Source organism: Enhydra lutris, unplaced genomic scaffold (assembly GCF_002288905.1).
Source record: "Enhydra lutris kenyoni isolate GAN:26980312 unplaced genomic scaffold, ASM228890v2 scaffoldscaffold2, whole genome shotgun sequence".
NCBI classification, from domain to species: Eukaryota; Metazoa; Chordata; class Mammalia; order Carnivora; family Mustelidae; genus Enhydra; species Enhydra lutris.
Genome location: NW_019154086.1, coordinates 92449446 through 92472683, shown reverse-complemented (window position 1 = coordinate 92472683; position 23238 = coordinate 92449446). Strand labels below are relative to the sequence as shown.

General features: G+C 34.2%; 1 protein-coding gene across 2 annotated transcripts in view; it reads right to left on the bottom strand.

The window, feature by feature from the left end:
• Positions 1-23238, bottom strand: part of LOC111149636 (neural cell adhesion molecule 2) — a 514271-nt gene that overhangs the window by 103631 nt on the left and 387402 nt on the right. For both annotated transcript variants that reach the window (XM_022506828.1, XM_022506836.1), the window contains 2 exons: positions 7176-7363; positions 1940-2036 (listed from right to left, as the gene is read on the bottom strand). In XM_022506828.1, the coding sequence (XP_022362536.1) occupies positions 1940-2036; positions 7176-7363 (285 nt within the window). The remainder of the gene's footprint in view (positions 1-1939; positions 2037-7175; positions 7364-23238) is intronic.

The window sequence follows — 23238 nt, the reverse complement described above, 5'->3', positions numbered from 1 at the left end:
AATTTTAAAAATCTAGTCATTAGCAAGTTTACCTATACAAACCTACATCATTTGTAAGAAAGCAATGTAAAATTGTATATCAGTATTAATATAACTGTATATACATATACTGATCACATATTTGGTTATTATCTATAAAAAAGTTCATACTAATTAGAAGAAAATTTGCCTAACTTCCTGAGGCTTGGAATTAATGTAAATAGTGAATGCTTCTGATCAGTAAAAATCATGCTCACTTTAATTTATTATCAGTGAATTTTTATATGACTTAGCACATTTCATTTTCCTAGAATTTAATTGCTTGTGTAATGGTTTATTCATATCCCTAAATGTGGATAGTCTACGTCCTATGATTTTCATTGAGATTAATTTTCTTTTTTTTCTTAAATTTTATTTATTTATTTGAGAGAGAGAGAGACAGAGAGACAGAGATAGCTAGAGAGAGCACTACTGGGGAGGAGAGGGAGAAGCAGGCTCCCCAATGAGGAGAAAGCCAGATGCAGGTCTCATCCCAGGACCCGGGTATCATGACCCAAGCCAAAGGCAGTGGCTTAATAGATTGAGCCACCCAGGCACCTCTGAGATTAATTTTCTAAAGACTTCATGGTAAATAATATATAGTTGTTATTTCCTTTCTTCCTTAATTCCTTCCTCCCTCCTTTTCTCCCTAAATTCCCTCTTATCTCAATATTTTCCTTCCTCCTTTCTTCCCTTAAGCCCTTTCGCACAACCCCTTCTCTCCCTTCTCTAGTGTAGCAAAACTTGAATTGGAGAGAGAGAGATTTCAGTTACATAATAATTTGAGTATTATTAGCTTTGTAAACTTTTAAATTTCCCTTTTGGTCTTTCTAACTAATGGCATGACTTTACATATCAACAGAAGTAAATATATTTCTTAATATAAAATTATAGTTATATACTAGAACTCTACTTAGAAAACATTTTATTTTTTATTTTTTTTTAAAGATTTTATTTATTTATTTGACAGAGAGAGATCACAGGTAGGCAGAGAGGCAGGCAGAGAGAGAGGAAGAAACAGGCTCCCTGCTGAGCAGAGAGCCCGATGTGGGACTCGATCCCAGGACCCTGAGATCATGACCTGAGCCGAAGGCAGAGGCTTAACCCACTGAGCCACCCAGGCGCCCCTAGAAAACATTTTAAAATATTTTTGTGGAAACTATTTATTCTATTAAAACATAACAATCCAAAAAAAACCACATTACAATAATTTTCTGATATTTCTCTATGTAGTTCTAAAAGGCAAAAATCATGTTTTGTATCTTCTGAGCTATGCGAAATATACTACAATGTATACTTTCAGACTTCCAATCGGTCTTGTAAAACATAATGCAAATTCTAGAAATAAATATATGTGTTATATACAACTTATTTATATAACTAAAAACATAACATTTCCTAGTTAAAATGAATTGTGTCTACATGTTATTATTTTGATATCTTTAAGCTTTTGGGGAAGAGCTAGAATGTTTTCATATATAAAATGAAACACTTTTAATTGAAAGTTATATAACTCTAAATTTTCTATTTGCCTTAAAAATAAGCTATTCTTTGTACTTTCAAGCTTAGGATTTTAAAATAGGTGAATTTTAGTTTATTTTCTCTCAAGATGTCTTTTTAAATTTTTTGATAGGATTCTTACTCAACATAAAATATAATTTGCTTTCTCAAGACATACCTTTTTTACTTCTTTTGTAGATGGCTCACTTGTAAAGTTGGGTGATCAGAATCATGGTTTAAAATCAATCTTGATTAGTAAATATATTCTAATTCCTCACTATCTGTCAGACGCAATTGTTCTAAATTTTTAAGCACCGGTTCATTCTTCCTAATAATAACCTATATCATGACTTATAAGAATGAAGCTATTTGCTTATAGAAATATTTTATGAGATCTCAGAAATTATTGTGCTATACTTACCAGCCAAAGCAAGAATATATTCTTGAAATCTTGTTCCTATACGGTTGGTGGCTGTGCAATTATATCGTCCAAAGTCATTGTCAGATGTAGGTGCTATCTAAAATAATCATAATAATAGAAGTTTAACAATTTTAAAACAAAATCATGGCAGTTTTAAAATAGATTCTAGTATGCTCACCATTTTCACACTTGTTCAATTATTCACAACTCCTTGTCATAACTCTTTTTCTCTCTGTCAGGTAAGCATCACACCCTTTTAAGATGTAATGCATGGACCTATATTTTCACAGGACTAGGTGAAATATAGTTTAACTATTAATTTATTGGGTAGACAAATGCCATCATTTTATTATATCTATTGAATAGAAAAAGTCATTAGATATTCGTGTATAGAAAGCTCAGAAAGTGGCTCACAGTTTGAAAAATATATATTCTGCAATTGCCGCAGACATGAGCTTGAAAACAGAACACTGTACCAAAAGCATGGTTATTAACCCTCTGTTTTCTCTTTTAGACTAAAGTCAAGCAGATTTAAAGTTCATGAAAGGCTGGAAATATATCAGGTTTCTTTTCCCCCTCTCATGATTTTATTGAATATAAAATATTAATGAAGGATGAGGACTTACTTATCCTAAGAAAGAAAGAAAGAAAGAAAGAAAGAAAGAAAGAAAGAAAGAAAGAAAGAAAAAGGAAGGAAGGAAGGAAGGAAGAAAAATAATCTTTCCAGGTATGTATTTTGCTAGAAAATGTTGCCCTTGGGTAGCAATCCCTGTAGACAAGCACATTATCTTGATGGCTAATAAGAGTATCTTGCCTCCATTTCTGTTCAATTCCTATCATTCTCTTTCAGTTTAGGTGGAAAACAGCTGACCTCAGTCCTTACACATTTGAAATCCGTAATTAAGTTAACCTTCCAGGAATCTATTGCTGAACATTGGGGCCAACCTTGTAATTCTAATGTACCGAAATTCTGAAGTATCAATTCAGAAAAGAGATTTGATGATAGTAATAGATATAATTTTCAATCCCAGTAACTATTATTAAGAGAGAAAATGCTTACAACAAGAGTTGCTGTTAATTTCAACTCTATCCCAAAAGGGGGTTAAATGATTTTGTGGTAATGGGAGGCTCTTAACTAAAAGTGCAATTTTGAGGTCCATTGAAGACGATAATTCTGAAAACGCACAAAAAAGCTGTGCCATTCATTCCCTAGTTAGCTGTCTATCTAGGAATAGATCGTAAGTTTAAGGACTAGAGACTTTAACCATTCTTTTGTAAGTACTCCTGAGTGATTAAAACATTCATTTTTCTTACATTCCAGTTTTTAATAAACCAAGCTAACTTGACTTGGCTGTAATTTTACTAGTGAGAAAGGAATCTGCCCCCAACATTTCTACATTTTGCAGGCATAGGAGAGTTATTTGTACAGTCCATAGGGAACAATGTGCACTGAATTGATAAAATACAGACAGGATGGCCATGACAAAGAATCAGGACTATTGTGCAGCCCCTCAATATTAAGCAAGTATTTTAAATAGCCAGTTTCGTTGGAACAACTTTTAAAAGGCTCAATTCAGGGTTTTTTCATTTGTTGGTTTGTTTTCTGTTCCTGGAAGTTGACCTATCAAAGATAAAAGTTTTACTGTTTTATCTGGAATCATTTCTTTATTATGTTGTATGATTAACAAATTCAGAAAACACCTCTAGTAATACAGATTATTAAAAAAAAAAAAAAAAGCCCACAGACCTAGATATAACCTGGCAAATCACGATCCCTGCTGCATAGCTGATGTGTCCTAGGAAAGCAATGTGAATGCAACATTCAATAGTGACTTTATGACCAAGCCCAGTTCAATGAAATGATAGGTAATTTTATTAAAAAAAATATTGTACAGCAAAGGTATGTTATAAAGCAGTTTAAAAATATTCACACATTTAAAATATACCAATTATTGCTGATATTTATCCAGGAAGTGCTAGGAACACCTACATGTGACTCCACTTTTTTCACATTTTAATATGCAGGTAAAATAATTCAAGATTACTTAAGATGGTGGGCTTTAATAGTACATAATATATTGATCAACAAATATAATTTTGAACATCAAAATACGAGCTAGGAGTACAATGCTAATAAAGGAGTTCTCTAGTTGTTTTCCTAAACGTTCATAAACTTCATTTCCTCTTTCTATGTGTTCCATAGTGAGAAAATCATATGTTTAATAGTTAGCCTTTTACTTAAAGATAAAGAACAACACCACAGATGATCAAAAGCACAATATTATTCTAATCAACCTATTAGAAAGTTCCTACATCAATTGTTGCCCATATATTAAAATGTTGGCTTATTACCTTATTACCTTAGGAAGTGCTCAGAATTTAAGCAAGTATTTAACCAAAAAAAAAAGGTTGATTTTTACAGATTATTTTATTAGCACCAATCCAAAGGATTTATGGACTATTCTGTTATGTTTTAAAATTCATAAATTTAAAAGACTGAATTACATATTTGCTCAATGAAAAAGGAAAAACTTTAAAAACCAATTCAAGAAATCTGTTATTGACCAATTTGTTATCAACTGCACACTGTATTTTTGTATATTGTATTACACGCTCTTAAGAATTAGCAATTATGTGACTATTATAATAATTCCTATGCAAAAAAATAATAATGCACTATCCTAAGCAAATATGAATGCTATTAATTTAAAATCTGTAATGCTTATCATTGCTTTTTTTTGGTAGTTACTGTCATTTTGTTTTATTTTAAGTTGTATTAGCTACCCATTCGTTATTCATTCAGGGCTTTCATTTAATTTTAAAAAATAGTATATACATAAAAAGTGGATGTTCAAAGGAAATGCTTTTTTTTTTTTTTTTTAAGATTTTATTTATTTGTCAAAAGAAAGAGAGCACAGACGGGGAAGAAGCAAGCAGAGGGAGAAGCAGGCTTCCCGCTGAGCAAGGAGCCAGATGTGGGACTCAATCCCAGGATCCTGGGCTCATGACCCTAGCCAAAGGCAGCTACCCAACCAACTGAGCCACCTAGGCATCCCAAGGTCAATGCTTTTTAACCAATAAATCATGTGGTCTGTAAAAACAAAAACCACTTAGTTTTTACTTTGGGGTGGAGAGGAATGCCATTTAGGCAGAAGATTAAATAATGTGAGAGATTTATATGAATAAAATATTTAAATATAAAATGTTTAAAATATTTAAATGTCAGATTTATAACACATTGCTTAATACTGACTACGGGGAATTACGAGCTATCCCAGAAACTGAAAAGTGGTAAAATGAACAAAGCAGAAATTACACATTAGTCATTTAAACATGAATGAACTTAAATCTACCTGTTATGGAATAAATTGTGTCACCCCCACAAAATAAATATGTTGAAACCCTAACTTCTAATGTTTTTTGAAGATAGGGTCTTTAAGGAAGTAACTGAGATTGAATGAGGTCATAAACATGGGCCCTGATGTCCTTATAGGAAGACAAGACACCACAGTTCTCTTGTTCTGTCCATGGTTAGAGGGCACACCTGCAACCCAAGGACAGAAATTTCACCAAAACCCAGCCCTCTGGCACCTTGATCCTGGACTTATAGCCTACAGAAATATGTGGGGGGGAAGGAGGTTACTTTATTTAAGCTACCTGATCTGTGGTATTCATTATGGCAGCCTGAACAAAGTACCCCAAACTGAAGTTAAACCTCACCTCACTTTTTAACTAGTTAAAAACCTAAATTTTATGTTAAATCTAACCAAGTTTCTTTGTGAAATTGTGTCAATTCCCAATAGTTCTTCTAATAAAGTTACAAAGTAACCAACTTAAATTCAAACAAATTTAGACACCACCCATCCCGAGGTGTTTAAATCCTTTGGAATGGGTGGTGTGCACAGATATTTGCCTTACTAATATTTTACAGTATATGTATTTGTTGGGCATGTAAGTGATAGTCAAAGCCTTTTTGCCCTAGGCCTAGAAAATCGATATAAAACAATAGTTCCTTTTAGAGTCCTACCCTCTTATCTTTTTGGCTATATTAATAAATAAATAAAATAAAATACAAAATTAAAAAGAAAGAAACAGATAAAGACAATCATTTAATGAGCAAAGAGTCAGCTATCCAAATATTTGGGGAAGTGATGGCTAAATCCTTCTGTCAACCAAATTTTTCATGAAGTCCAGTTACCAGGTAGAAAAGTAAATATGGCACCAATGAGAACACCTTTAAGTTAATACATTGAGTGTCAAATGTTATTTTAAAACATGAATTTTTAAAATGAATGTAAATTGAATTACAGTGAAAAACATAGCATCTTTTTAGCTAAATAAGGTTATTTGAGAGAGCTTCCCAATTGTACTGAAAACATGAGGAATTGTAAGGTTCATGATTGTGATCATAGACACAAAAACTTTGGGAATTGATACACACACACATAATCTACAATTAATAAATAAAAGGTATTGTATTCAAACAGAATTAAAAAGCCAGGCACTTGGCAGTATAAAGAGAATTATCTATAATCTTAATTTAAAATATAAAATGAAGTGAGGCATTGAACAAGTAAATCTGGTTTATTTAGAAACTTGTAAATATGCACCCACCAAAAAGTTATGTATGCGTCTTAGATGGAGGGCATAATCTCAAAATCAATAACTAGTATCAGCAACACTTCTGGTCCTTAATAACTGATGAATTACTAATTCCCTCACCCTATTTTTTCCTGATATAACTTTTTTCCAAAAAAAAAAAAATAATGAAAAATAATGGCTTTTAGGGACGCCTGGGTGGCTCAATGGGTTAAAGCCTCTGCCTTTAGCTCAGCTCATGATCCCAGGGTCCTGGGATCGAGCCCCACATCGGGCTCTCTGCTTGTCAGGGAGCCTGTTTCCTCTCCTCTCTCTTCGCCTGCCTCTCTGCCTACTTGTGATCTCTGTCAAATAAATAAAAATAAATTTAAAAAAAATGGCTTTTACCATAGACTCTTTTTTATACAAGAGTGAGATATTATTAATCATTAATGGTCCATGATCTAAATGCACAAAATTTCCTTTTTAAGTAAATACACATGAAAGAGACAAAATAAAATTTGTATGTGTATATATATATTATGTAATATAAATGTATATTATATAATTGTATTTATATTAACATTTTATATGCATTCTAAAATAGTAGGTGACTGCTAAAATAATACAACTTATTCATATGTACATGAAGACTTACCTCTAATATCATCTTTCTCCCTGCACTATATGTCTTTAAATTAGTGATGTTTTTAGCTGGAAGGACTAATTTCTCTTTTCTCCAATGGACTGATGCTGGTGGATTAGATTTCACATCACAGCTTATATTGATCGGGTTTCCTTCCCAAGAGTAAAAAATTGTTTGGTTTGATATAAACTTGGGAGCATCTGAAAAGCAAAACAATATAACATTTATAGACCTCTTCTTTAAGATAAATAATCACTTGATTATTATGTACAACAATAATTACTGCTTGAATGCAAAAAGAAGCCACAGAAATTCTAATGTCATATATTTAATATGTGACATGAGAACTCATGAAAATATGTTATTTGACTGTTTCATCAAATAATTTTTAATTAATATACAAATATTAAAAGTTGGCCAATTATTAAAGTATGAAAGATTAATGCTCAGAGTTAATTCTGCTTTTGATAACCTGACAAAAATTATCTACTCAGTTAATTAATAGGTATCTACATATGTGAAATCTCTTTCTGGAACAAACCTCTAATTATAAAGTGTGAGTTTAGCATAACAAAATCGGTGGTCTTGGGTCATATTTAAATCTTGTCTTACTCAAAAAAAAAAATCTTGTCTTACTCATATAATTTCTTCTATGAGATATTTTTAAACAGATATAAAATCTAAGTTGAAATGTCAATATCACAATTAAGAAACAAGTGTTTCCTGAAATATCATTTCCAGTTTTAATTAAACCAAAGATGATTTAATTTAATCCACAAAGTTGACTTGAAGATTAATCAGTTCCTGTGAAGCTCGGCCAATTCTCCATAGCTTACCTCAGACCTCTATAAAAACAGTTAAGAGAAAATAGACAATATTAGTATATTACCTTATTGAAATTACCTAATTGTGAAGACCCACAAACATGATTTTTAGTCTTGCTCCATTCTAGAACGATGATGTAGCACAAATGCCAATCAACCATAGCCTCTTTGAGTCTTAGTAGTTAACAGCATAAGTATTTGAAAGAATTCATCTTTAAAATTTTTACATAAAAGCAAAGTCCTATATTAAGTGATAGCTAAAATGTTGCTGATATTTATTATTACTGTCACTAATATTAACTACTCAAAACTTAATATCACCTCATAGAATATCAACTTCAGTAATCTAACTTAAATATTTTGTTTTACTCATCCCAAGTACTTAAAAATGAGCTACACCAATTTTGTTGTATATGATTTTATAGAAGATACATAAGAATTATAATCTGTAGTACAAATGCACTAGTAATTGAAAAATTCTTATCCTATATTTGTTTTAGTGTATGTTTATAATGTCAATCTCTCACAGAGGTATGAAATATTAATTGACTGTTTTCTATATAAGACAGTGAGATTATACATTGATTTCTATCTTTCCAAAAACCTTGTGAGGAGGGTATTATCCTGTTGTAAGCATGAAGGATCTGGAGTAAGAGCTGTCAAGTTTACTCCAGCATTACATCGTAGGTCTAGGATATGAATTTATGATGATTTTAACCAAAGATCATTCAGTATAGATCCATTCAACCCAGCAACAAAATTATACCATTCAGTGCTAGAAATATTTTGGTGATGTGGATCCTATCATACATTATTGAAGGGAATAGAATTTGAACAATTCCTCAGAAAGAAAAAGAACCTTAAAGAGCTTTATAATTTTGCTTCTACAATCCAGTCATAGATCTCTCTCCAGAGAAAATAAGTAGAAATATTAGAAGTTTATATAAAAGGCTTTTAATGCGTCGCTATGTTAACAAAAACTCAAAAAAGCTTAACGTCCCATAAAAGAGAATTGTCTAAGTAAGTAATAACACATGTTGGCACTCAGGTGTGCTAAATATTACACAGACATGTCTGCCTATGGTTTTCCCTCCACTTGCAATGTGCCTGTCCTTCTCCTCTGGCTGCCTTCAAAACTAGGCTCCACACTTCCTAAACACAGCTTTTCCATGACCTTCAGCTGTGACTGAGCTTCTGTAACTTTGTGCTCCCACAGATTCTGTGTTTTCCCTCAGCATGGTAATAGGCAGTGGAAGGATCTACCAAATGATCTGACTCTTATGGGTTAAGATATGTCTTGGTCACAATTATATACCTGATAGCCTACATTGTGCTTGATGTTTATGTGGTTCTTAAAAACTGTACATTGGGGGCGCCTGGGTGGCTCAGTGGGTTAAAGCCTCTGCCTTCGGCTCAGGTCATGATCCCAGGGTCCTGGGATCGAGCCCTGCATCTGGCTCTCTGCTCCACAGGGAGCCTATTTCCTCCTCTCTCTCTCTCTGCCTACCTGCGATCTGTCAAATAAATAAATAAAAATCTTAAAAAAAAAAAAAAACTGTACATTGAATTTACTTGAAATTGAGCAGTCAATGAATTTTCAATTCAACAGTTTGGTTAAATTGAACAGAAGGTATTTTCAAGGATAAAAGAAAAAAAAAATGTTTTTCCCAAAGCCTGGGAAGATTAAGTGAAAAATCTAAAGGCGTGTAACTAATTAGGGGTGTAACTGTAAGAGAAACCAAACTTCCTGATATTCAGAGTCAAAAGCTAAGGTTATATCTATATCTATATCTCTAGCTCTATCTATAAAACATTTTATTACTCTTAATAAATATGAAATATAATCTCTTTAATATTCTAATATTCTAAGGAAAGGTTTATGGATAATTTATTTGCATATAAATACAGCCCAATATGAAAATCATACATTCTAATGGAACTATTAATAGCTGACTCACAGTGTACTCTGTCCATGATGTAGCATCTGCATGAATATGTGTTATAGTATTGTAATTTAACCATAAACTTAGGGCAAGATTTGATTTTTCTACAAAAGCAAGCAATTGCTGCTAATTGTTTGCCTGATGATCTCAGTAGGAATTTAATTTGGAATCACTGATGTTGAATGCAAACATGCTTACAGGCAATGCATGCTATACTGAAAGCCACATTAAAAAAATGTATTTGTGGAGCGAGGCAAGAAAATATTGATAACTTCTACCTACAATAATACATAAAGTAAATTCCTCTACATTGTATGCTTTGTAGATACCCTATCAATAGCAAGGCAGCAATGTTCACTGGCACAAGACTGGCATGTTAATAAAATCCAACAAATAGTGTTGGGTCACTGGTTGAAGAAGGATGTGACTCTGGCACAGGCAACATGTGAAAACTTCAGGCTAAAAACCAGTAGCCATATTTCATGTTGATAAATCAAAAATAGTAATTTTCAGAGCGTCGATCTTTTTTAAAAAGTAGGCCTTTCACATCATGAAAGGCTTCAAATATTGTGCAGAGGAAATAAACTTTGGCAGTTAACCAAACAGCAGGGGGAAGGAAGAGGAGAGAAGAATATGGCATCAACAGCACATAAAGTAGTGGAAATGTCTCTCAAGGCATTGTATGTCCCCCAAATTCCGTTGAAGTCCAAATAAAATATTCTACAAATTTCAATGAACAGAAATAACTCTATTGGAAGAGCATTTTTGTGAGCAAAAAGTAGAGGAAAAAATCAGAGAAATCTGCCTCATGACAAGATGAAATATGTCATTTAGTGGATGGAAAAGGAAAGGAATCGTTTCAGAAAGCTTTTGGTCACAATGAGAACCAAGGACCGTGGCAACAATGCCCTCCTTGACAAAACTTTTGTCACGCTTCCATAAGCCCTTCTCTAAGGACTTAGCTTTGTCCTCAGGCCCTCTCCTGGTCTGCTTCTTCCTTTACTAAAGAATCATGCTAAGTCGATTCAGTGGGAATTGTTCCACTGATATCCGAGTATCTCTGAAATCTGATCAAGTCCTTTATTATTAATGCCCATGTCCGTGGCCTGCTTTTAGCAAGAATTCTGTCAGGCTCGTTTAGCAAGAAGCACATTATAGCTGAAATGTAATAAAGCTTCTCTTAGTAATTTTCCATCCACTGACTTCTGTCATTCTGCTCATTGGCTTTAAGTCCCCACTTGTCTTTGTTATATTTGGAGTTGAGTTTAAGCTCTCTCTCCTATTCAACAGTCTTGACCACCCCCCATTGCAATAGACCTGAATATGGCCCTCTTTACCATTTTTCAGTGTCAGCATACTTTTTCCTTGACAAAATATGATAGAGTATATCAGACGCTTAACGACTGAGCCACCCAGGTCCTCCAGAATTAAACAATTTTTGAAAATCAATCACACAATAAAGAAATTTACCCCAGTCAGACTTTCAGACAGGGAGATATAAAAGATTTATACCCAACTGTGTGTGAATTCCCCCACGTTCTCATTATGTGAGGAGATCTCTGTATTTATTGTATTTACCTATGAAAAAGTTAAACTTGTAATAATTTTGTGCACATGGTCATTTCAAGTTCTGAAGAACTGGACAGATTTCATGGCACCTAATAACTGAAAAGGAACATGAGAGTCATATGCAAATCTTTGTTCTACATACAAGAAACTGATTCTGAGATATTTGGGAAGGTGGTGGCAAGCCAACCCATAGTCTTTTGGCTGTTTATGATTGCATTAGGAAACCATACCACTGTGTCAGTTTTTCTATTAATAACTAAGTACATTTTCAGCGAGTGGTTTCTGTAGATCATTAATAGTGAAGTTAGTGTTTAAAATGATTATACCAAGTAATCAAGGAAGTATTTTATTAGTCCTATATGCTGTATTCAAGCAATAAAGGAAACATGCAGCACAGTTTAGGAAAAATTTTGCTGGAAACAGGTGCACATTTGCACACTCACTTATTTCTAGGTGATGCCAATAAAATGAGGTAATTAAAATCATCGTCACTTTTCCAATTTTTCTGCTGATATATGAGAAGCCAAGAGGTAAGAAGAAATGTACTCTGGGGCATGCCAGTTATTTTCTGCACTAAGGGTTTAATGGTTAGAATCACACTTTAGCGACATATCCTTGAATAAAAGGTGCTTAGGTAAAAATGCAGGAAAGTTAACCTTACATAAGAATTGAAAAATAACAAAACCTGGAATGGGGAGAAAGAGGAGGAGGGAGAGTGAAGGAGGGTTGGAGGAGAGAAGTGGAAAAGAAGGAGGAAAATAAGAACAAGGACAAAACAATAAAGTATATTTTGCTTTGTTGTAGAATTTACATCTTATAACTATTTCCTGATTTCATCCTGTGTTCCCTTCTGGGTACTGGGGAACAAATGCTCAAGGTCCCCCACCTACTTGAAGTTTTTGTGTTCTCTCAAGTTTATTTTATAATTTGAGGTAATATGAAATAACACAGATACACTTTCATCAATTTCAGCATCAAGACACCAAAAGCTAAAATAATAAATTATAAGTTTATTTAAAATTGTAAACAGAGAGAAAAGTTAATCCATTGTTTCAATATCAGAAAGTCAAAGATAGGGGTGCCTGGGTGGCTCAGTGGGTTAAGTCTCTGCCTTCAGCTCAGGTCATGATCTCAGGGTACTGAGATCAAGCCCCATATTTGGCTCCAAGATCTGCAAGGATTCTGTTTAAGAAACTCTCTTGGGGCGCCTGGGTGGCTCGGTTGGTTAAGCGACTGCCTTCAGCTCCCGTTGTGATCCCAGAGTCCTGGGATCTAGTCCTGCATCAGGCTCCCAGCTCCATGGGGAGTTAACTTCTCCCTCTGACCTTCTCCCCTCCCATGCTCTCCCTCACTCTCTCTCTCAAATAAATAAATGAAATCTTAAAAAAAAAAAAAAAAACTCTCTCCCTTTCCCTCTGTCCCTCCCCCCTACTCTCTCTCTCTCTCTGATAAATAAATAAATCATTCAAAAAAGTGAATTTATTATGTAATTTTTACATCAGGAAAATTCATAGGAATTTCCCAAGTTGAGCTCAATCAAGTTGCTATTCCTTTTCAAAACATTAAGAATTGAGAGTGTGTTACATGGCTTCCATCATTGTAATTCCTAACATGGGCTATGCAATTGCCATTTTGAGTATGATATCTTCATATCTGAATCTGATAATTACAATTTATAGATATTTTGTTAATGTCGAAATATATTTTTAAAAGGTTTTATTTATTTATTTGACAGACAGTGAGAGAGAGTACAAGCAGGGGGAGCGGCAGGCAGAGGGAGAGGGGGAAGCAGGCTCCCTGTTGAGCAAGGAGCCTGATGTGGGGCTCCATCTCAGAACCCTGGGATAATGACCTGAGCTGAAGGCAGATGCTTAACTGACTGAGCCACCCAGGCACCCCTAAATATATTTTTCTTGAGTATATGATGCCTCTAATAAAATAATATTCTAGAATATAATGAAAAGTAAGGGAGTTTTCTTACTGAAAATATAATTCATAAGATATAGCAAAAAATACTAAATGTAACTGCAAAATATTCTCCATATACAAAACTAACAAACAAAAATACGGGTACATTTCTTAACAGTGAAATTCTAATTTTGATGTTTTTTAGTCTCAGTGAACTTACAGACCTTTATATGTGTGTGTGTGTGTCTTCTAGTGTGAACATTAGATGTGCATCATTTCAAGGAAATTTCAAGCTATCTATTTTATTTGTTGAGAGATATTATTTGGAATTAAATCATAAGTGGCCTCATTTTCATATTTTGAAAACTTAAGGTACTGCATATGTGGTAATATGCTTGAGAGTTAAAAAACAGTATCATATTTTTTCCTTGGGTTATCAAAAGGGCAAAATTCATCTTCAATACTCAGTATTGTGATATCATGTGTTGTACTAGATCCCATAAACAATAACTTGTACATTAACTTGTTTGAGATTCAAGTATATTCTACAATCTACTGTGAATGATTAACATTTTATTTACGGTTTAGTTGTATTTGGTTTGACATTTTAAATAATATTTAGGGTGCCTGGCCAAACAAAACACTGCAATTTTTAAATCATTGAATTGATTGCACATCTCCAGTCAAAATACCAAAATTTATGTCCACTGACACAAAGCTAACCATTAACAAGTGTGGATATAATCGTTTAGGTATAAAGGTTTCACCAACCTGGCTATTCATCAAATCATATTTTGAGCTTGTGGGAAAATAGACCTCTAAGGCTTCTTCATAAAGATTCCGAATGCACTGCTCTGGGAAAGATAGCTGCTGCACTAATTATCCCAAATTATTATTGTGTGTCTGTTTTATGCTAACTACTATTAAAATGTGGGCGATTCATGTCAACAGGGAATCCATTCTAGTGGGTCAGGCAGATGCAGAAATACGTAAGTCTAATGAAGGCGATATAAGTACATGTACATGCACATAAATACAATGGAAGTGCAATGGGTAAGGTTCTTGTCTTAAAGGCATTAGCTCTGAGCCTAATTAGGACATTGTGGGGGGAGGGCTCAAAGAAAACTGCTGGAAGATCATGACCCCTTACCTCTAACATTTTTTGAGCACATAAAATACGATGAATACAGTCCTAAATGCTTCCCATGGACTGTCACATCAAGACTGACTATAAGAATCTGGACACACACACACACACACACACACACACACACGTAGTGGCTGAACTACAGGGGAAGACAGAATTTTGCACTTGCTGTTTATAAATATATTATATCAGAAATAGCGTCAGGCCTGCCATTGGATTTGGGTCCCAACTTTGCCAGATCGCAATTATGTCACCTCGATTTTCCGTTTATTAATTTGAGCTTTGGGTTTTTCATTCTGTTTTTCTTTATAGAATTATGAGTTGAACTTGTTTCTTTAACCTCTAGGAGTTTACTAACACAGAAAACGAGAGACTTGGACAAGTTAAAAATATAGAGATAGGGTTATAATATTTACCATATATAAAGAAGCATTAGATTATATAGAGATGAAATTTGCTTTTGGCAAGAATTATAAATCCTTCAGGATAATGTTAATTATCTCATATTTATAAAAGCCTCTGGGAGTTTTCACACATACATGTAATTACATACATATATGTATGCATATAATAAAAATGAAGAATAATCCTTTTTATTAATATCATTTTAATAAGTTAATATCTCTAAAACTGAAGAATGCATCAGAGAAAATCATGTGAGTTCCTTGGTGGTGAAAATATCAGGAAGCACCTGATTTTCAGGCTCCTGCATCTTCTACTTATGAATAGTGATTAACAAGACTATAAACATTATTGCATTGACTGTGAGAAGGAGAATATGTAAAACTGGATGTAAAATGAACACAGACCTTAAAAATCAAAGAACTATGTTCTCCTAGCTCCTATCACAATGGAAAGATGTCTAAAGAGAAATTATTTAAATTTAATTACATGGCAGCTGAGCTAGGACATTTCAACCGCACTTCCATCCATGACCTTGACTCAATCTCTAATTTAAAGTTGTCAGCATAAGAAGAAAGAGCAGAGCGTGTCAGGATCTAAATTTGTCATTTCCTCAAAATGGGGATCAGGAAAAGTATGTTCCAGGCCTACCGGGAGACATTAAAGAAACTTTTCAGACTGCCTTCAGACTCGGTGTCAAGTTACTCTTGTTTGGTAAATGTACTTTTTTATTTTATTTTTTTGCCTTATGACTGAGACTTCAGGCTGAACGTGCAGCCAGCGCTCATCACGGCATTCCTGACACGGCACCAAACTTTCCTCCTTGGCTATTTGCTCAATGAAAGCTTTTCACTTTCTCCTGCTGTTCCCTCTCAGGCTCTAAAGGCTTTTTTCTGAACACGGTTTATTTGTGGTTGGTACCTGTGACCTGAGTAAAGCCTTACATCTTGCTGAGTGCCCGCCTGGATTCCTGAATTCTGCTTGTTCATGAGCTGGCTGAAAATGATAACAAAAGACAACACACGGGCTCTGGGATCTGATCTATAAAAACCTTTGACCTGAATTTCCAAAGGTTCATAAATAATAGAATCAGGCAACTCACTACACAAACTCACTGTACACTACCCATTTTGTGAATCAAACTGAAGAGCATAATAGGGTAAGATTTACAATCAATGAAAAATAAATCTGTCCCTGAAAATCATATTGATGACACAACACGTATTGCCCCTCTAAAACAGTACTGGGATTATAGCAAATCTGTCTTGCATACTCTCCAAATAATTTCTATACTGCCATGAAATACCATCCTCTCTTCTAATCGTCATATCTTCTGGTATAACATTTTCAATTTTTTTTCTTTAATGTTAGATTTTAAAAACCACAATAAATAAGATATTCTTAAACATTTGACATTCATTCTTCACCAGTAAATCACAGTATATAAAAATAGCATTCACTTCCCTCAGTTGTCTCTATAATGTCCCTGGTTGAGGCCATCATCATTACCTGGTTAACTTTAGAAGGCTGGTCCTTACTGGCTTACCAGCCTTCCAGCTTCTATTTTAAGATAACGTTACTATCCCGATTAATCTTTTCTACAAGATCCTTTTCACACTTCTGAAATCAAAAACTTTTATAAAGATTTATAAGGTTCCGCATTAGCTGGCCCATGCCTATTTCTGTGTCTACTTTGCCTCTATTTAAGATAACTTCGATCCTGAGGCACTCACCATCCCTAACCTACTTCCCGGCTGTCCACACTTTGCACTAGCTTCCTATCTGTCTCCTCACTTTTTGATACATTTCATCTTAATGCTTTCCAGTTCCCAAATTAAAGCACAAATTCCATGAGAGTGAGGACAATATTGCTTTTCTCACAGTTCTGTACAGCACCTGAATTTATATTTGACATTCAGTAGATGTTCAGTAAATAATAGTTAAATAAATGAGTAAAAATCCAGGTAAGTACGGATTCTGAATATCATCACTGCATTTAATAGAGAAGGAAAGGTACACCGACATGTGTTTCATTTTCCCAGTATGGCAGAATTTAGGACTATACTGCAGCATTAATTCTGTGGTAATACATTGTCTTTCATAGATTCTTACTGCTTATTTTGTGAGGAAGCCAGCCCCTTAAATTAACCAGGAATTAACTGCACATGTTTTTTTAATATTTAAAATACCTTGACGCTTTCTCAGTCATTGAATTTTCACATTTGATTTATGCTGAGGGAAACTACCAAGGGAATAAAAACTAATATATCCTTTGGCATATTTAGAGGATAATTCAATTAATAATTTCATAGATCCAGCTCTACTGCGTGTTCACTCATAGGCAGAATCAGCTATGGCAATTAACTGGACTCAGTCCATGTACCATGGGAATTCTAGTGGCTACATGGAATACTAAATTAGACGTGTGCTTATTGCCAATTAACCCACCATAGTGTTGGACGTGCATTTTCTGTACTAAAGTTGAGCAACCAAGTTATGCATAAATCTTAGCATATTTTAGGACTCTGGAGTCATAAGTGCCATATGAAGATAATGCCTACATAGAACTTCTTAGCACACACTGGGTTTTTCTTTAATTTGATTGATATCAGTTATAGAATTATTGCTGATAATAAGAAAAGCTTGATTATAAGTATAGTGAATATTCTTTGTACTACTATTCTTCTTTTCCTTGTCTTAATATTTCCCGCCCTTAAATCATACATAAATATACTAATAAAAACATTTCACTACATATAGTTATTTTTTTCCCTCTATGGCTGCTCTATATAATTGAATTTTCCATAAAGCTACAGTATTTTAAGAACTATATTATTATTATGCACAATTTTACATAGAAATTTAGGAAACAAAGCTTAAGTGGATCTCTTTTGTAAAAATTTCTGATCTGTCAAAAGAAGAAAGATTGGTCATCCAGATATAGCAGCATTAAATTGTTTTATAAATAATGATAATGTTAGCTTCTTCAGAATCTGCCTTAACTGTAGTACATTCTGTAATTTATGTAATTTGTGCTTATTGATGTCAAACAATTTTGGAGTTTGCCACTACTATTAGAATGGAAAAGAAAGCCCTATCAAGTAAAAAGTACATTTGTTTAATCTAGTGATGCAATTTGATCTTTAAGTGATTAGTCTTACATGCAGTAAGTTTAATTCTGTTCACGAACTTATCAAACTCTGATGACCTAAAAAATTTCAAAAACAAACTAAAACATTTTCACTATTATATCTAAAAGTGCATGATTGTGCATTTGAGAAAGTTGCTTATTACATGCATAGAGGAATGTCTGGATCACAATAATGGAAAGCAAAAACCAGAAACCCTCAGTATTATTGTCACAATACAATAACAATAACAACAACAATAATAATAATAGCAACATTAGAAATAATAATGATTATAACAATTAATATGGTGCTTATGACCTGTCAAGCAATGTTTAGTAATTTATGTAATGAACAAATTAAGTTGCAATTACATCAGGTAGTATCATCACTATTTTACCTTTATATTTATTGCCTTTTAATTGAAAGGCTGAAATGTGGGAAATTATGTAAAACTCTTCTAGCTTCCTTTAAATAAAAAATGGTATCAAATTGTCACATATTTTAATATTCAAATAATCACACTATGTTTTAATTTTTATTTATCTATTTATTATTTAAGATGTATTTATTTGAGATAGAGAGTGTGCAAATGTGAACAAGTAGGGGGACAGGCAGAGGGACAGACTCTCAGGCAGACTCCCTGCTGAGTGCAGAATGCAAGGTGGGGTTGGATCTCATGACTCTGAGATCATAACCTGAACTGAAAACAGGACTCAGCAGCCCAACTGACTGAGCCACGCAGGCACCCCCCAGAGTATTATTTAATTGGACTTAGATCACAATTTCTTTCTGCTTAACTACAGTTTATGTTGGCGCATATATATATATATATGTGTGTGTGTGTGTTTTTTTAAGATTTTATTTATTTGTCAGAGGGGAGAGAGAGAACACAAGCAGAGGGAGTGGCTGGCAGAGGGAGAAGCAGGCTCCCTGCTGAGCAAGAAGCCAGATGTAGAACTTGATCCCAGGACCCTGGGATCATGACCTGAGCTGAAGGCAGACGTTTAGCCCACTGAGCCACCCAGGCGTCCCTGTATTTTCTTTTATTTTTTTTTAAGATTTTATTTATTTATTTGACAGAGAGAGAGAGATCACAAGTAGGTGGAAAGGCAGGCAGAGAGAGAAACGGGCGGAGAGAGAGAAACAGGCACCCAGCTCAGCAGAGAGCCCAATGGAGGGCTCGATCCCAGGACCCTGAGACCATGACCTGAGGCAAAGGCAGAGGCTTAACCCACTGAGCCACCCAGGCGCCCCTGTATTTTATACTTTTGATGTGCATTTGATTAGAACACCTTTTTATTTAAAGAGGTGATAAGCTATCATTTAAAAATTATTTTTACATAACAAAGCAAAATATTTTAAGTCAAATGGAATAAAAGTAATTCAAGTATGATTGGAAATGAATCATGTACGATATATTTTCAGAGCACTGCATCATAGTAAACAAAAACAAAAACTATACAGCCTCTACTTAAGTAATATTGACATGGGTCTCCATCTTCAGCTTTTTCTTTGTTTTTGAGCTAAAATATGTGCATTCTTCATTTGTGTTTCCCTAGGGGCAATATGCTGCCTAGCATACAGTAAGCATTAAATAAATACTAATTTAATGAATGAATGTGTCAATAGGTATCCGTTTAATGAATGAATGTGTCAATAAGTATCAAGCAGCTGGTACTATACTATTATGTACAAAATCTGTATTACAAATAATCAACAGTTATATAATAATATTATTGGATGTAAGGAGTAGAGAGATTAAATGAAAATAAGATTGAGGGCTGCCTGGATGGCTCAGCTGGTTACGCATCTGCCTTAGGGTCAGGTCATGATCTCAAGGTCCTGGGATTAAGAACACAGTGTAAACCATAGTCTGAATGAAGAATACCACTATATAACAAAGACATGATCAAGGAAACATTTTTTTCCCTTTATGTTTATTTTAAATGATTTTATTATCCATTTGATTAAATAGGTAATCAGTTTCTCAGTCACCTACAATTTTAATCCAAGCAGGTGAACAAATCTAGGAAGGGCTTTTGGTTTGCTTTCCCAAGATAAATTTCTAAATTCAGAAAAAAAAAAAAATAAAGATTTAAAGCTATCTATTACATATCTAAATAGCTTTGGGATTTCCCAGAGAGCTTCTGAAAAATCAAAAATATGTGTTTCTTTCACTTTCTTCCTTTTTTCTCCTCACTTTAGAAAAAGAGAGATGTTAGGAATAATTGGCTTTGGTTTTGGGCATATTATGCTATAGTCGAAACATTTCTATTCATTCTAGGAAAGAATATTTCATTCTGCAAATCAAAAAAACTTTAAATAATATTTTAACATAAATGTGTACATATTCAAGTGAAATTATCATCTTGGTTTACTAGGATATGATCTGGAATTTTTACATATCTAATCATTATTCTTGGATAAAAGTCTAAAATAACACTCTTTAAAAATAGTTAAAATAAGTAATCATAATATAAACTGTTGCTTAGGGCAAGACAAATGGTCAAATCAATTGTTAGCATTGATAACTCACAAGAACTGGGAGCAGAAATTCATCACATGAAATCTGAGAAAAATCACAGAAAAAAATAAAATTATCAAAAATTAGAATACCTTTTATATTATTGGGCTGACTACATTGATAATTGCTCTTACAATCTTTAGAAGACTTTTTGGCAAGCCCAAGATAAATCAAAGATTTCTTAAACAAACAGGATTATCACTGAATTACTTGTATCTAACAAGTAATGTTTGAAATCCTGCTACATAGGAAGCATTTTAAGATAACAAGGGTGATAAAAATAATTATGGTAAAGAGATGAATTGCTCTTATCAAGCCTTCATCTTCATCAGAGGAGCATAAATGGTTTCTCTTATCAGCGATAATAGAGCAGAGAGTAACTTTTACTTCGGAGGACCTAAAACATATGAAATAAAGTGATCTATGTGAGTAAGTGTAGTAAGGCAAACGAGTTACACAGATCTTTGAAATTGTATGCATACAGAATCAATATGATTGATCTTAGTTTCTTCTTCAAAATACTATGATGATATTACATTTCTAAAAGGATTGTGTGTTTTTTTATTAGCCCATTTGTATAGTGTCTATGACACATTTTTAATTATAATTGCATTAAATTACATGTTATTTTGTGATAGTTCCAAAGCTGATCCATATAAGTAATTTCCAGCTTCCTGGATATACTCCAATATTTGCATATCCCATCCGTCATTTTGCATCTTTGAAAAGCACTAATAATATACTACTTCTAATGTTATACAATATTGTGAACCTGAGTAATTATTATGAAGGTCACTAAATGAAGATACACAAATACCATTTACTTCTTTAACATCTTTAAAACAATGTAGTGAAAATTATGTCAGTTTTTCTTATTCAGTATGTGATGACATAATTCTGAAGCAATTTAGAGAGAAATGTAAATATACATGTTTTCATAAACTTGAATATCATTTTAAAATGATCTTTCATTCACAGATAGACACTTCTGAGATGGCTTGATTTATGCAGCAGATATTTGCTCCCAAAGTCCTCCCAGTAGGAGGCCACCCCCTGTTGGATTGGCGATAGCCTTAGCCACCTGACTTTCTGGATGTGACATGAGCAGCTTTGTTATGGGGCTTGATCTCTCATGCTTCTGCCATCACAAGGAAATGCCTTCATCCCTATAGCTGTCACCTCTTCCGCCTGGCTACAAGTGTTACTGGACCCAAAGCATGGAGTTAAGCCTTGCTGCTTGACACAGCCCCTACAAGAAAGCCCAACTGCATCCGCTGGTTCCAGTTGAGCAGGAGAATTACTACCAAGTGCCGCTGAGTTTTGGGGTGTTTATTATGTGCAATTTTTGCGATGAATCTCACTGCACTGCTCTATTTTCTTTTCCTTGGCCCTTTTCACTGTCCCATATTACAGATTTTGCTACTTTGTTTTGTTTAGTATCTGTTTTCCTTGCTGGAGGGTAAGGCTCATAAAGTCATTTTTGCTTGCTTAGTTTAATTCTCTATACTCAACACATGGAAAAGTGCTTGGTTTGTAGGACACGCCTGATAAATACTGTTGGGTGAAAAAATACACAATTAATATTCTAACCTCAGCATGCCTAAATTCAGAAAATAACAAGTTTTGATCCATCTCTCCCATTTTACAAATCAGGAAACTTAAGTTTTGATCATTTAGATGACTAATTTCCTACGATTAGATCCAGCAGATACATTAAAATCTAAGAATGGCTGCTAATACTATGACATTTAAATATTATTTTTGTAAAGCCCAATATATTAGAAAACTACTATCTAGTTTAAATCATCACAAACAAAAGTGGACTTCTGTCAGGGGATAGGTGTCAAGAATACATAGATAATATTGGGAAAATCATGTTCTTGCTAGTGTTCCACTGAGATTAAAGGACAGAATTCAGAGGATGAAAGGATTTATGGCCACAGAATTCTGGCTGGCTGGATTCAAGTTGTTGGACTGGCCTTTTCCAAGACTCAGTATCATAACTTTTGGTGGCCATGGTATTTGTGGATGAAGGTGTAAAGTAGCAAATCCAATAAGGTAAGTCTACTGGCACCTTTCCTAGGTAAAGGAGGAAAGTGGAGAAGCACCGTTATGAACTGAATGTCTGTGCCTCATCTCCACCAAATTCACATGTAGCAACCCTGCTCCCCAACATAACAGCACTGGGAGGCATGAGGAGCTGATGATGTCATAAGGGTGGAGCCCTCATGAACGGGATCAGTGCCCTGCGGGAGTCAGGAGAGAACACTGTTCCTGAGCTCTGCTCTCTATCCTGTGGGGACAGAAATAGAAGCCGTATTCTGCACCAGAACCCCACCATGCTGGCTCCCTAATCAGGGACTTCCAGCCTCCAGAACCATGCAAAATAAACTCCTGTTGTTAATAAACCACCCAATCTGTGGCATTTGTTCTAGCAGCCTAAAGGGACTAAGACAGGCTGTAAGCAGTCGGCCACAGGGTCTTAGCATATCTTTCAGGATCTTCAAGACGTAAAACTCAGTGAAGTCAGTCAAGTCTTGGTATGAGGTGATCTTGGTGGGAAGCTTCACTCTGTGACATTCTGCACTAGTTTCATCTCTCAGGTGATCTCCATCAAATCCGGAAAA